Genomic DNA, 16,018 nt, shown 5'->3' on the forward strand with positions numbered 1-16,018 from the left:
TTACTAACTCGACCCAACCGAGTAGTAGGCATAACAAGTTTATGTCAATAACTTATCAACTTGTTTATCTGTGATGATAATTGGCTATTGTTTATGGAACAATTTCTCATACTTATCTCAAACTTACTGAATTTGATACTTGTTACATTTTGGACCTCTTGGAGGTATCAAAATGTTCCTGACTTTGATTTTGTTGTTTAAAATTTATGGGTTTTAGTCATGCATCAAAGGTTACTAAATAAAAACAGAATATAACTTAAAATAAAAACTTTATTTATAAAATAAAATATATCAATCATACATTTTTATATTATAACGTATAAAATTCGTAATTTAAGGCAACGTGTATGTATTACTTACGAGTAAAAATTTCAAGCGTCAGCCATTTGCTTGAGATTTTTACAAAAAAAATGTAATATTCTACTTATTTCCTTTCAAGAAATACGATTTGGGCAATAATAATCGTATTTCTTGAATATTATTGTCAAAATATACAAATATAAAGATTAAATTATTATTAAAAAAAATTGTATAACGAAAAGATTTTCCAAAATTTCAATAATATATCCAAACGCACCGATGGTAGTATTTTCCTTAACAGTTACAACGAATTCTCATACGATTACAATAATTTGGCACGAATCGATTCATAGGAATGTTAACTCTAAAGTCAGTGTCTATGTCAATGTTAGGCTTACGTTTAAAGATGATATCAGTAACAAATTAACCTAGACAAAGATAACTTAAATAGTATTTTGGGCGTTCGTTTCAAGCAAAGTTTTCTTAATTTATAATTAACTGTATTAAACATAAAATTAGAAAAATACGGCAACAAAAGCAACAACAGAGAAATAGTAAAATGAAATTTAAATTTACAAAAATAAAAAAAATTATATTATCCTAAATTATCAAATTCTTCTATTTCTCATTTAATTTCTTAATATTGTTACGTATTTGTACTTAAATTAAACGTCTGGGTTAATATAAATGAATAAATAAAAATCTCCTGCATGTAATAGTCCAAAATAATCCAATTATAAAAAAAATCCGTCTGCTGTCAAACGTCATTGTAACTGGTTCGATAGCAAAATATGTGTTTTTATAGAAGAGCATACGGGTCACCTACAGGTGCTACGGTTCAGTGCCACGGTTGCAAGAGCAACCAAGGAGGAATCATTGGACCGCTGCCGACCTTTGAGAAATATGTTTGCGCTTTTTTTGAAGGTTACCTATGACGTATAATCCTGAAACACCGCACAAAAAAGCTCATTCCACAGTTCGCTTGTAAGTAGTGGAAAGTTCCTTGAAAACTGCACAATGGAGGAACACCAGATATCGAGATGGAGGGTCGATATTCTATTTTGTGGCGTGTAGTGCGCAGATGCAATTCCGCGGCAGATATCAAGTTAAACAGCTTTTCGGAACACTTCCCGTGATAATGATAAAGGCGGTAGAAGACAAGTGTTGCGAAGTTTATATTTACTCAAGAAATTATGGCAGGTATATTTGTTTTGTACTAATTCGAATTAAGAGATTTATCAATTAAACCTTACGTTAAGGCAGTATGGTTTAATTTGCAATAATAGAGTGTTATAATTATAGCTACATACTTTGACTTTTACTCAGAATTGTATCTTTTGCGTTAGATTTTGTTAAAATCGATGAAAGCTCTAGCGATAGAACATAATATAATAATACATATATTATTAAATTTACTATTTCGTATGTATTTGAGCTCGTCATGTATCTATTCAGATCTAAAGAATTTGATAATGTAAGGCTGTCTAAAACAAAACGAACGTCCTCACAAAAGGCCTCACTTGGAGTGGACGAGGTTGAGGAATTCCTCACGAGTCTTGGAGTCGTCGCGGAAGACCCCCAACATGGTGGATGTAACGGTCTTACTGTTTATCTTCTGTACACCACGCATAACCATACACATGTGCCTGAAAGCAACAAAGAATCATTAGGACAACAATTCAAAGAAATTAACATAATTATTGTTGCTTCTCAACATAATATTCTTGTTAATGTAATATATATATATATAGACGAAATAGACTGTTGTAGCTGTGAAAACGTCGAAAAATATAAGTTCGATAGTTAACTTCTATTTTAAACAATAAAACATAGAAGTACAAATCGCGAGTGTAACGCGTTGCTTGTGACGTACACTAAAGAAATATACCGGGCATGTTTTTATCAGTTGTCTAGCAGCCACCACGTTTAAATTATCTAAGGTATTTACATTAAAATATTAGCGGATTTTGCTACGAGCTGTGATAATTATAGCACTAGGATCGAACATAAACTTGTTATGTTGAGTTTCTTGCGCCCGTTTTTTTAGGTCTGAAGCGTTGTCTTTTTGATTGGGTGGTAGATTTTGACAATTCTAAATAGGACAAAACATTTGAATTTGAATACTGATAGTAATAATCTTAAATTGATTTTTATATTCCTCTATTTATGAACCATAAATTGAATTATAAGTACATTAACACAAAACGAGTGAGACTCCAAAGATATATTCTTGGGCAGTTACAACATGCAAATAAAGACAAAGGTTAAATTTATATAATAAGAGGTATAAGAAATAAAAATGCAATGCATTATATAGATATATAATGCATTGCATTTTTATATATAATAGAACAGATCGGTGAACTTATGGAATTTGCCACCAGTTATTTATGATTAACTGTGTCAAACGCCTTAGAGAAATCTGTGTAAATAGCTAGAAGTCTAGAGACAACTACGAGAGTCTAAAGAGATTGCAAAAGATACTTTCAAAATTTGAAAGGTTTGTGATCTGGAAGAGAAAATTTCGTGCTGGGCTTCCGAAAAGTTGTGAAGGATATAGCGTTATTGGGTTTAACTAGGTCTTAACTTCGACAAAGTTGACAGCATCTAGTTTGGCCTGTAATTGGTAATTTTTTCACGGACACCATTTTTATAGTTTTGGGACTATTCTAGCCCTTTTTTACAAGTCAGGAAAAATACCACTGAAGGGTGATTGATAGGGTGACGGCGCATTTATTAGGCAGTAACGGAGGTATTTTATTTGTAATGTCCATTGCTCGTTTGAGGCATGGGTACCACACCTTTTTTGTCACAAAATTGTACTACTGTTATACCATGGCTACATTGCAATTTGATTGGCTTGTACCGCAGTTTCGTATATCGTAAATAGGTACAGACACTGTTGTAGACACCCGTTGCTCAAACCATAATCAGATGGCGTCTCAATATGTAATCCGTAACTAAGAGTATTTTGTCTCCTTTATGCACATCTTTAAAGACAGTACAAAATAACTATCGTATACTACGGTGCACAAATGTTTTCCCGAATAGGAAACTAAAATTTTTATATTTAATCGCAATCCTTATACAATTTTTTAATTCAATTCCTGCTGTTGTGAATGCAACAATTGAAAAATTTCGAAGATTCGGAAATTAAGATTGTCGTATTGAAATGCAAATTGAAGTGAAATACAATTCGTGAAGATGTGAACACTTTTGTTCAGTGTATTATTAGTTTTATTTTCTCTTTTTCATAATTTTATTGCTATAACATAGTTTACACCTACTGCAGTACCTTGTTTCTATCCTACATCGTCGTCACATCCCAAAATAAATCAAATCAAATCAAAATCACTTTATTCATGTTAGGTCACGGAAATGACACTTATGAATGTAATATTTTTTTTTTTGATCTACCGCCACTTCGTAAAGGGTTGATTGAGCTAATGAGAAGAAGTAGCAAGAAACTCATTGCCACTCTTTATTGTTTTAATCATGTAATAATAATTGTAATAATTGTAATTTGAAGTGATTATTCCTTATGGGAGGGTAACGTAACGGGTTACGACGCCAGTTTGTCTGTCTTTAGTAACACTCACGCAAACTGCAGCGGTAAGCAGGCTCCTCCTCCTTTCTCACACTAACCAATTGTTACTTTTATAGGATTAAAAAATTATACTACTAAAGTAAATACACAAAATTCTAATGTACATAATCAAGAATTGTAACTAAGAATAAAATATATAGTATAATCAACAAATGATTTAAATATTAAATAACTTTTCCTTACATTATCATAATATTCATATACATAAAATTTAATTAATAACCTAAGCTTTTCTCAAATTAATCAATGTCAATATTAAATAGTTCAACTAAGATTAATTTAGTTTATCACTTCTGTCGGGTGTCCCGAGACGCGCATGTTTTTTTATTATTGTTTGACATTAAAAAGTGCCGTCAAACTAATGGTCTAATTGAAATAAATATTTTGAATAAAGATCTATTGACTAGTGACATTACAGCTGGATTGTAAGAAATCTCCAAATAAACAGCGAACATTGAAAACGTCTGATAATCGCCTCGTTATTTGCTTTTTTCTTCAGCTCAGGATTCTTGATAAACCCAACAATTCTGAGCGGCACTACAATTTCGCTCACCACCTTAGACATGAGATGATCAGTCTCATTTCTCAGTAATTTCACTACGACACCCTTCAGACTGAAACATAAGAATGCTTACAAATTACTGCTTCATGGCAGAAATAGGCGCCCTTGTGGTACCCATAATCTAGCCGGCATCCGGTGCAAAGTAGCCTCCCACTGAAAAAACTTGCAATCGATCTAATCTACTTACACTCCTTCAATGACCACAGCAACGCCTGCGGGACGAACTGCTTGAGTGACAGCGATGGCAATCTGCTTGGTAAGACGCTCCTGTACTTGTAGTCGACGAGAGTATATCTCTACGATCCTGAAATATACATTTTTTATTTATTTATGCAGGTAGTCTTAAATTTACTAGTTTTTCATATAGAGAAGATGGCTCAAAGTAGATGTAGTCCATATGACTAAAGGCTTTAGCACCATTCGTAAATGGCTCATTTGAAAGATCAGTTTAAAACTGGATCAAAATTCTACTCAATTTCATTTAGCTGCTGTGTTTTTTTATAACAATAAGGGACTTGATGAGTACGACGTTCAGCTGATGATGATTGATACGTCCTGTCCAATACAATGTAGAGCCGTTTAGGATTCTTGAAAAACACAATGCACTGACTACTTCACAGCTCAAAGAGGCGACAATATGGTACTTAGTCGATAATAATATTCTGAACGAAAAACCCTTCCACTGGTTTATTTATAGAAAGATTATTTTATAGACTCATAAAATTATGATCAAATTATTAGTTAAGTGCTTGAATTCCACGAGGAGTCTATATTAATTCACTGTCACAATCGTCTCCCAGATCGATGAAATTTTGATGAATTATAAGAGAAATTTCTTTATTTCAAATACGCACCTTGCCAGCTTGCTAAGTCCCAGAATCTTTCCTTGCGGCAAATAACCAATGGAGACCTTCCCGTAGAATGGCACCAAATGATGTTCACACATTGAGAACATTTCGATGTCTTTAACAACAACCATTTCATCTGTATCTTCGTCGAAGATTGCGTTGTTTAAAACCTCTGTAGATTTAATTGAAGAATTTAGTAATTTTTTACAGAAGGGATTACAAACGAGCGTACGGCGGTAAAGTCTTACTAATACTTGGATATTTGTTTTTTTACATCAAAAAAAAACTTTAATTTATCTTTTTTTCACTCGTCTTCATTGTCACTTCTTTTACTTTAACTTGCTTTAGTTACATTATCACTGAGTTATGTTTTCAGTGTTTTAAAGACATTTTAATTTTTGCGACAACCACTAAATATTTCAAGTAAACATAAGAGCGCTAGGGTGTGACGGCATGGTAGAGTATCATGCTCATTTACATTGACGGCAAAATGTTCGATTGAATTCACATTAATTGGACGAGTAACTAACACGTAGCAAAAAACCAAACTAAAGTAGTGAACAAATCACTTCAAAACATAAAAGAAGATTGAAGTCGAGATTCAGACGTGTAGTCTTAAATTTGTGTTGAATCAATACATATCGCTTCAATTTCATTGAAAGAATTATCAGACAGCCATCTACATAACTATGCGACACGTTGTACATGAACATACATACATTATATACAGTACATTGGTTTTTAACAGGATTTAGTGGATATTAAATTCATATTGATCATAATAATATAAATAATTGTTTCAATATAAATCTTCGAGACATCTACTATTTCGACTGCTAGGTTACTATTTATTTTAATGTATGGTGGTAATTGCTCCATTAAAAAATATAAATGTGTTGATTTATCAAAAGTAAGATTATTTTTTACTCATGATGTTAAAATGGAACGAAAAATTTTGAAAGTCTACAACAGTACAGATGGATTTGATAATTAATCCTAAACCAAAAAAAAAAAACATGTCATTCAAACATACAAGGTTTTATCAAAATCGTTTTCGCTGATAAGGCAATATAATTTCGCTCAAAGCACACGTATAGCAGAATTATGTTTACTTATATAAAGATATAATAAGTAAAGACGATTTACCTTCTAAACTTTGGTCGTATCCCTTAGTGAAGAAAAGCATAGCTTTAGCAGCTCTTTCTGGTGTCTTCAGAAGGCCTTCCCTCTCAGGATCCTCTCCCAAACCTGGAAATCATATATTAATTATTATTTAAATGAAATATGAGTTGACTTAAGGAGTTCTGTTTGTCTAAGAAGATAGCGTTGAGGCATTCTAGCTCGATCCACGAGATTTACCCAAGACTTTCTATTTTGTTGAGATCCAAACATTGGTTAGAAAAATTAACCATTACGGAGTTACGAATACAGCATTAGGTCTAATGATTTACTCTTTATATTACAGAATACAAAGGGTAGAAAGGTGAATCGCAATCAGTCTTCTAGAAAAAGTGTAATAGTGGGGGTTCCGCAAGGATCGATTTTAGGCTACTTTCCATTTCTTATTTATGTGAATCCCTTGCTATAATAAAGATTTATGGAATTATATTATACGCTAATGATATAAACTGATATTTAGCAAAATTTGAGATGATATAAACAATGGCCTTACTAGTAGTAGTATTTTAACATTGTTTTGAAGTCAATAATTAACTAGATAATTATAGAAACACAATATATAAATATATATATACACTATATTCAATTTTACTTAATAACGAGAAATTTACGTCTATGTACAGTCAATAAGTAAATAAAAAGAAAAACATTATAAAAACGAAAACATGTAAAACTTACCGGTAAGTAGAAGGCGATAGGAGTTCGCCATATCAGGTAAAAGAGCCTCCCTGGTAGGTGGTCTGTGGTCCAACTCCAGATCATGGTGGAAAGTGCACTTCTCATGACCTGATGACAAAAAATGCATCAAATAAACATCAGAGCTTTTTACGCGTTATGAGACTTTATGTATGATTTTCGAAATGAAAAAGTTGCCCTACAGATACTCGCCTAACATAGGATTAATGCGTATAATTAATATTATATTAACTTTCTAAAGCATTATTACGTACTCTTTGTAGACTACAAAAAGGCATTTCAAACTTTACATCATGGTGTGCAGCTGCAAGCCATGGAGGAGTGAGGAGTGGGGAGTAAAATCAATCAGTGGATTAGAAACCCCCTCTCTTATCGAACAATAAAGATGATGAAGTATGTAACCCATAGATAACAGATGACGACCGATTCTCAGACTTACTAAATATGTGGTAAATAAAATTTATCGTACTGCAATAATCATTATATTCGATTGCCATCTGGCAACTCTATTGCGTATGTGGATGGAAGAGAACAATATTAAAATCGCGATACAAAAATTGATGTTGATCGTAGACCGGTGAAAATTTGAAGTTGTATGTATTTTTTAATGTTCAAATATAATAAATAAATATAAAAATATAGTCAAAAAAAATATATTTAAGGGTGGTGGTTGTGGTGGTCACCCTTATCATTTAAGGGTATGAAAAATAGATGTTGGCCGATTGTCAGACATACTCGAAATTCACACAAATTTCATACAAATCGGTGCAGCTGTTTTGGAGGAAATTTATGTATACGATTTCATACACTCGCTGCGATCCCGCCCTTCTACTGTCATGGTAATTATTCTGTCAGCGTATGTATATTATTATAGAAACAAGATAAAAACACACAGGATCTCCGCTTGATCAAAGTCAAAGTTTTTATTTGCATAAACATTTTAGATTGTTACATAATGTTGATGTTACATAAGTATTATAAAGTACATGTTTGCCACATTTATGACGTGCAAATTTTACAAAATACATTTCTAAATCATTAGTTACAAAATATCAATTTAACAAAAGATTAGTAACAGTATTATATAGTATATAGTCAAGTTTTTAATTGAAAATATTCGTATAATGAATATAAGCAGTTTTTACGAAGGTATATTTTCAATTTAGATGAGAAATTCCTATTTGACGATAGCTTTCTTATTATCATTGGGATGTGATTATAGATTTTTATGCATTTACAAAAACAATTTCTCTGAAATAATGTAGTTCTACAGCAAAGTACTTGTAGTTTGGTGGGGTCCCTGGATGGGAAAAGAGAAGTGTTTTCATGTTTACTGAATTCGCTAAAATTTTTTCAAACAAACGTACAGCACTCAAATATGTATAATTCAACAATTGTTAATAGGTTATATTTTTTAAATACGGGTCTGCAGCGTTCAAGGGGTCCTTTTCCCGTTGCAGCCCTCAAACATTTTTTTTTCGCCATCGCCAAATCACGTTCTACATTATGTTACAAAAGAAAAAGAAAACAACAATTTCCATACATTGAGTACAACAAGAAGTGTCATTAGCTTCACAACCTAGTCCATTATCATGCATACGCTAAGGCTCAGATAAGTTTAAATTGAAATCATAAATTTATTGTAAGGCTATTAAACCACATTAATTATTATCATTTATGATATATAGATACTGAAGTGGCAGTGGGCAGGGCACATAGTTCAACGGCCGTTAGTTAGGGCAGTTGGGGCAGTTAAGTCCTCGAATGACGACCACGTAAGACGCAGTGTTGGTAGGCCCACCACGAGATGGACCGACGATCTGGTCAAGATCGCCGGAATACGTTGAATGAGGGCAGCGCAGGAACGATCTTCATGGAAATCTTTGGGGGAGGCCTTTGTCTGTAGAGTGTGACAGACGAAAAAAATTGAAGTTGACATTCAACTTCTATTTTGAACAATCCACGTACACTAACACAAAGTGACATACAAATCGCGAGTGTAAGACGAAACTAGTCACGCACACTAAAGTAATAAACCTGGCCTGTTATCATCGGTTGTCTGGCATCAAGGCTCTATCTAGACGTATAAATCATCTAAGGCTATAAATTTGCTGTACAGTAAACGTGTTCTTTATAATGTTATGATTCTATTTTTAAATTTCATAATAAACACGTTTCGAAGTTTGTTATACGAACTTTAAGATATGAGAGTAAGTAACTGTTCTTACATTATTATTCCTACTCGTGTTAATAACTACATAATCCAGAGAGTACTTAAAACAAAAAATATTCAAAATTACTTACAAAAAAGTTAATTAGGGTATTAATTTGCTATCTACTCGATGTATTTATTATCTTTATCAAATTTGAGTACAATTTATAAAATATCACTGACCTGTATAGATACCACTGGACAGGCTGTTCCATGTGTTTGACAGCATTTTTTTTTATTTCAAGCGCCACTCGCGAGCGTCCAGAGAACTAATTTTGACGTATAACAAAAATCGCTGGTGAAGGAACGTACAATACTCTCAAGTATTTTTGAATTTTGAATTAATTTCGTTCGTTTTCCGTGTTATTCATACTGAACCGATTTTAATCAAATTTCGCACATTATTTTGATGTTAGACGTTACTTGAGAGATTTTATTTCTGTATGTATAATTTTTAAAAGTTTGCTTTTTCTTTTTACATTTACCACCACTTCGGAAAAGGTTGAGCTTTAAAGAGAAGAAGTGGCAAGAAGGACTTTGTTTTTACTTACAAGTGTAAGGCGTTGAGTGTTTGACGTTGGAGTCTAACAAATAACGAAGTTAAACTATGATATAAATTATTGACGCACAGTTAGACAGTTCTGCTTTCATTACAATTACAGGGTAAAACGATACAGGTAATTGAAACTTAACGTAAACTTCAACAAATTGTGTAATTAACAAAATAGAATTTTGATATGAAATTTTGTATATATGCATTTGTTTAGATGAAGCAAAGCCCATCAGTGACCAGCTAGTATATATAATATTTCATTTATCAAGACTAACCGATTCGCAATTGAATGAATCAGTACGATTAGCCAGAATTATATCATCAGGTATCATGAAAGCAGTTCTCTTGCCACAACACGAGTGAGTTTTAGTATATTATTTAAGTTTGCACCTTTAATTTAAAAATATGTTTATTCCAAAATTTCAAAGTAATTGACAACCCTTGCATATTTTTAGAGACATCGAGACATTGTTATACAGAAAACAGGATTTGGCTCTCACTATTACAGCTAAAAAGTGGTCATTATGAGTATATAATAAATTTAAATTCAAACCAGGTGTTGTAGATGTACGCGGAGTCATTGGTGTGCCAGGAATCTCCAGGTCACTTTCAGCATCATTGTTGTGGAAATTCTTCAGCGCTTCGGGAGCTTTCTTGAACTTGCCGACAAACGATCCCTTAGGACACGCGTCGCCATTTTCTTTTTCATCCGAGACCGAGTTTCGGATTGAGCGGGAGCTGACACGCCGAATCATAGACGACGGTGGAACGTCATTTGAATCTTTGCCGTTAACCGCGGCCATTTTAGTTCATCAAAGTCTAAAAATTATATTTATAAGTTCGATGTTTAAATTATGAATATGTAATGCGTGCGGATTGCGTCGCGTCTTTTGAGAAGTGATTTGTTCAGCGCGCTAACCTTTCGAGGTTATCTCGAATTTATGTTTTATTCACAATAAGATAATTGAGCCCTATCGCTTCCTAGTGATTTGTGATACTTTGTTAGAAGCCGTACGCTTCTAATTTGAATAATCAGCATATTCTATATCATTCATTATTGACATGATAAACCTAAATTGTTCACGATAAGTAGGGATTTATTTAAATTTTGATTTATAGTCGAAAACTTAGCTATATTTTACGATTTCATACAACTTCTGTATTATTTTATGAAAGAAGAGGACATAGAGCATATATCCAAGTCACCTAGTCATACCTATGTGATCACCTCGTCTCATACTTCCAATTTAAAGAATATATATATATATATATATATAGTTAGCAATAGCATTGTTGACCTCATAAAGCGTAGATTAAGCGTACGTATGAATTCGAAAACCGAGACCGAAAAAAGGGGGAAACGGGATAAGTATCAACAGTTATACCTTATACTCAACCTACGCGCAACTCCTAATTCACTGTATTTATTAAGTATACCGTAGGTTTTGTATATAATAAGTTTGTTTTTAATAAGGTATAACGCCTGATTTTCATCTATTTGACTTGTAAGCGAATTTTTTGAATTAAATTAGGAGATCAGTAGACAGATAGACAGTATCTCGCAACATTATATGTAAATAACGAGATTGCGTAATATTAACCCCTGCACATAAGTCTATGAACTTTTATCAAGATATATTGTAGCAAAGGTCACTGTTCCACGTTGTATTGCAATTAATTATAATTAATGGTTATTGCGTTTTACGAGGAAATAACCTACTAAGTGGTCTGAATTATGTATTATATTATGCAGTTGGTTAAATTTCAGTATTGGCGCCTCAATCCATCCCGTATTTGATAAGATTTTACTGAAAAAGTTTAATATAATCTGAATCTGAAGAAATGTATAATGTTGAGCAGTTTACGAAATTATACAGTAGCTTCTACCATTATTATTATTGCCTGCAGCAATAGGAGCTATAGTGGTGACATATTTTTTATAGATAGTGGCATTTTTTTTACAAAAAAAAAAAAAAAAACATTATAAGGATTTGCTTTATTCCATCATCATCGGCTGGAAGACGTACACTGCTGGACAAAGGCCTCCCCCAAAGAAATCTACGACGATCGGTCCTGCGCTGCCCTCATCCAACGTATTCCGGCAATCTTGACTGGATCGTCGGTCCATCTTGGGGGGCCTACGAACACACCTTCCGGTACGTGGTCGCCTTTCGAGAACTTTACTGCCCCAACGGCCATCCATCGCGTTTCGCAACTAGACTATATAGGTGACTTTGGTTCCCCTACTGATCTCCTCACTTCTGATTTGACCCCTTAGGTTAACTCTGAGGCCCATAGTTAGAGACCAGTCTGAGTCCCGTATGTCATAACTGGCAACACATACTGGTTAAAGCATTCGTCTTCAGACACTATGGTATTCAGGACGAGAAGATTTTACGGAGCTTCCCCAACGCTGCCCATCCGACTTCGGTTCGACGAGTGCCTCTTTCGCGAAATTGGACCTGCCTAACTGGATTGTTTGGCCAAGATTTTGACGTTTGTACTAGTGAACAATTTCTAGAGCACAGTTGCCAACTGTTACGGGAGTAGGTGCGGCATGGAGATTTAACATTATAATTGTCTTGTTGTTTTAGATATCATCATATTAAGTATTTAACTGATGCTGAAAACCGTATCACAATCCAGTTCGTAAACGCAACTTTTTTTTATACAGTAATTAATGTTATACATTTAAAAAAGATTACCGAAATGATATAATGCAAAGTTCCGTCGTTTCTCAAAGTAAGTTCTCATAAGTCGTAACTTTCCAACATTGCTTGGTCAAGTTTGATACGTTCAAATTAAAACAAGTTACAGTTTATTAGTAAACCTCTCTAATTGCCAACTTCAAGGTGTAAAACCTAACAGTAACGACCTTGCCAAGACCTTTATACTGTGCAATAGGGCTGTCAAATTTATTTATTTTTAAAATTATATTATATACTGTACAGTGTTCTTTAAAAAAAAACATAACATACAGAAATGCTGTATGAGAATACATTTGCTCATACAAAAATAATGTTTTAATATGTTTTTGGTCAAGCGCGAGTTGTCCATAAAAATGAGTTATTTTGATAATTTTTTTTAAATGCGGATGGACTCAGTTTCATATGAGGATCGTCTCATTGCATCGGAACAAAAAATCTGAGTAGCAGATGTTATTCCAAATTTAATGAAATGTTTTTTCATACTAAAACCAGTTCCTATAAAGTACCTGACCCATATTAAGTATGAAATTTTATTTTGACTTAAGAAGATATTTATGAAGACCTCCTCCAAAGACCCAGTGCCACCACCCACCTCCCAGGTTAGAAAAATACACTGTTTAATTCAAATTTCAAATTTCAATTGAAAATTTAAGATTTCACGAAAAGTGGTAATCCAGTATTTACAGGTTTGACTACAAATTACTGTTAAGCTTAACAAAACGGACGCATTGCTTCCATAGCTCATCATACTCATTAATAATAGTTATTTGAATTGAATTAATTGGGTACCAAAAAACTAATGAGTGACAGCCCTTGTATATTTTACAGAACCAGTTACGAATACAGCGTTTATATCAAAAGTAAGTTGATGTTGAATAATATCGAAAGTTTACAAATTTTTGTAAAGGATCTTGAACTCAAGACCGTTTAATGAACTCGTGACCTTGAGAGGAGGAGTTTACGATTCCTGATGAAAAATAAACGTATTTAAAATAAGATTTGCATTTATTTGTTTTTCTTTCAATTAAATTTAAATACTACTACTCGGTTAGGTCGAGTTAGTAAGTCTTTAATTGGTTGATATGTATGCTACTACAATATGATCCCAGAAAATATACAAAACGAATGTGTTACGAAAGTTAAAAAGAATTGTTAAAAAACGTTTGTGTGGGAAATGTTACTATAGCATAAACGATTTTCTTAACGATACCACAGTCTGGGAATGAAGCGGACACCCTCAGGCTCTTTAATTATATATGTTTATTATACGATATTACATTGTAATACATATTTTTATAAAAAAAAACCCCGCTCGTTTTTCTCAGGTTGGAGGCAGTCTATTTTGAATGGGTTTTATGTAATTTTGAATCCTATTATGAATAAAAATTGTTGAATTTGAATTTGTAATACATTGAATGTTTGCAAACAATAATCTGTGTAACAGCTTAAGTTGTAGCTTTCATAGGCCTGTAACCTGTCTAGCCAGGATTCCATGGCTTGTTTCCATGAGAAAGTTAGCTTCAGCTTTCTCTAGAGATTTCTTTAGACTATTTATCAGTGTATCGCTACACTTACCGTAATTTTTAGTCCAAAGCTTTAATCAAATATAATATTTTAAGTTATTTTTTTATTAGATTAATGATTACATAAATTAACGGGCGAATACGCTTGCAACCCTTTAGAAATAGTAAAAGTCAAATAAACTTTATTCAAATAGGCTTAAACTAAGCGTCACTACAAATATTTATTTTAAATTACAGAATTTAGCACATGTTCGTGAAAAATTGAGCTCGTGAAAAGAACATACAAGAAACTCAATGGCCACTCTTTTCAATGAAAAAGAGTATTTTACAATGGCTGTAATATACTTAACAAATTACTTTGCAAGGTGCTGCATCCAATAAATAAATTTTGTTTGAATAATTTAAAATATATAAATATAAATTATCGTATATTGGATGCATCAACCTTTAGAGCTTGAACTCATTATTTGTGTAAGAATGCTTCGTGAACATGACCGTCGGGATTACTGTCATAATAATTGCATCCAACAAAACAAATAGTAAGTAGTGGATGTCACACTTCAGTGACAGAATAAAAGGTGTGAATTTCTTATTAAATTATATAGTATACTAGCCCTTCTCGCCCGATTCGCTGGGCGAATTTTAAAAGGAAATAAATTAATGAAGGACCGTTGGAATTAGTTGAAGTATAAGTAGCCATAAACCATCTAGGATAAATTTCGCATCGAATGGTGGTAGTTTCCTGTCGATACGATCAGTGTTTTAGGCGTGAAAGAGCCTCAAACAAAGACCATTTTCATTTTACTGGGTGGCCGAGAAGTTGACGTCCAAAGCTAAAATTTGAATTTGGCTCATTTTATTGGCCAATGTTCTGGGAAGTTTTTAAAAATAGTTAGAAGCCATAGCCATTTTATTTATTTTTTGATACCTTGAACATTTTCCTTAATTTAGCTGGAGCAGTTATCTTAACTTACGACTCAATTCTAAACTAGTTCCGCATTGTCTAAACTATTCATAGTTTCTTATGTGGTTATTGCAACTGTAGTTAATAATTATCAATAATAAAATTAACTAAAAGTGTTCAAAACATTTGGAAAAAGGCCTAAACATTGTGGTAGGTGAAAAAAGCGGATAAAAGGGGAAAAAATTATTATCTCCCAAACAACGCAAAATCGTAGAACATACATACGTAAGATAACAATAAATACATTATTATCACGCCATTGCAATTGGAAATATTTAAGAATTAATATATCGTGTAATGTTTGTCGGTATCATATCGTGTAATTAAGAGCCCAAAAATGGCGCCTTCCGTTTTGGATAGCATTTTCAATTGAATTACTGAATTGCTTACTTACATCATAGCAATAAGGAATCATTAGTTAATACATGTTTATTATGTTGATTTCATTTGTTATTTTCTATCTTTTTTAAATATTTATATGGCGTTATTTTTCAAGCATTTACCAATACCAGGGAGGCTCTTTGGCACAGATGCCGGCTAGATTATGGGTACCACAAACGCGCCTATTTCTGCCGTGAAGCAGTAATGTGTAAGCATTATTGTGTTTCGGTCTGAAGCTCACCGTAGCTAATGAAATTATTGGGCAAATTAGACTTAACATCCTTATGTCTTAAGGTGACGAGCGCAGTTGTAATGGGCAGGACGCTTCAATTACCATCAGCTGAACGTCCTGCTCGTCTTGCACCTTATTATCATAAAAAAGACAAATGACGTTAAATAAAAAATAGTCAAAATACGGAACATGCCACAAATTACACCATAATAAGCCTCGACTCAGATAGATATCTATACATTGCTGCATTCAC

The 16,018-nt window shown here is 33.1% G+C and overlaps 1 protein-coding gene across 4 annotated transcripts in view; it reads right to left on the minus strand.

The window, feature by feature from the left end:
- Nucleotides 1-252: 252 nt before the first annotated feature.
- LOC126972884 (GTP cyclohydrolase 1) overlaps nucleotides 253-16,018 on the minus strand; it is a 42,820-nt gene continuing 27,054 nt past the window's right edge. For 2 of the 4 annotated variants that reach the window (XM_050820006.1, XM_050820007.1), the window contains exons 2-7: nucleotides 10,511-10,776; nucleotides 7,175-7,282; nucleotides 6,464-6,565; nucleotides 5,324-5,489; nucleotides 4,657-4,773; nucleotides 253-1,946 (exon numbers count right to left, since the gene is read on the minus strand). In XM_050820006.1, the coding sequence (XP_050675963.1) occupies nucleotides 1,817-1,946; nucleotides 4,657-4,773; nucleotides 5,324-5,489; nucleotides 6,464-6,565; nucleotides 7,175-7,282; nucleotides 10,511-10,760 (873 nt within the window). In that variant the 5' untranslated portion in view covers nucleotides 10,761-10,776 and the 3' untranslated portion in view covers nucleotides 253-1,816. Of the gene's footprint in view, nucleotides 1,947-4,656; nucleotides 4,774-5,323; nucleotides 5,490-6,463; nucleotides 6,566-7,174; nucleotides 7,283-10,510; nucleotides 10,860-16,018 lie in introns of those variants that run through there. The other 2 variants (XM_050820000.1, XM_050820011.1) reach the window with 2 other exon arrangements.

The sequence above is a fragment of the Leptidea sinapis genome, chromosome 2 (genome assembly GCF_905404315.1).
Source record: "Leptidea sinapis chromosome 2, ilLepSina1.1, whole genome shotgun sequence".
Classification (NCBI taxonomy): Eukaryota; Metazoa; Arthropoda; class Insecta; order Lepidoptera; family Pieridae; genus Leptidea; species Leptidea sinapis.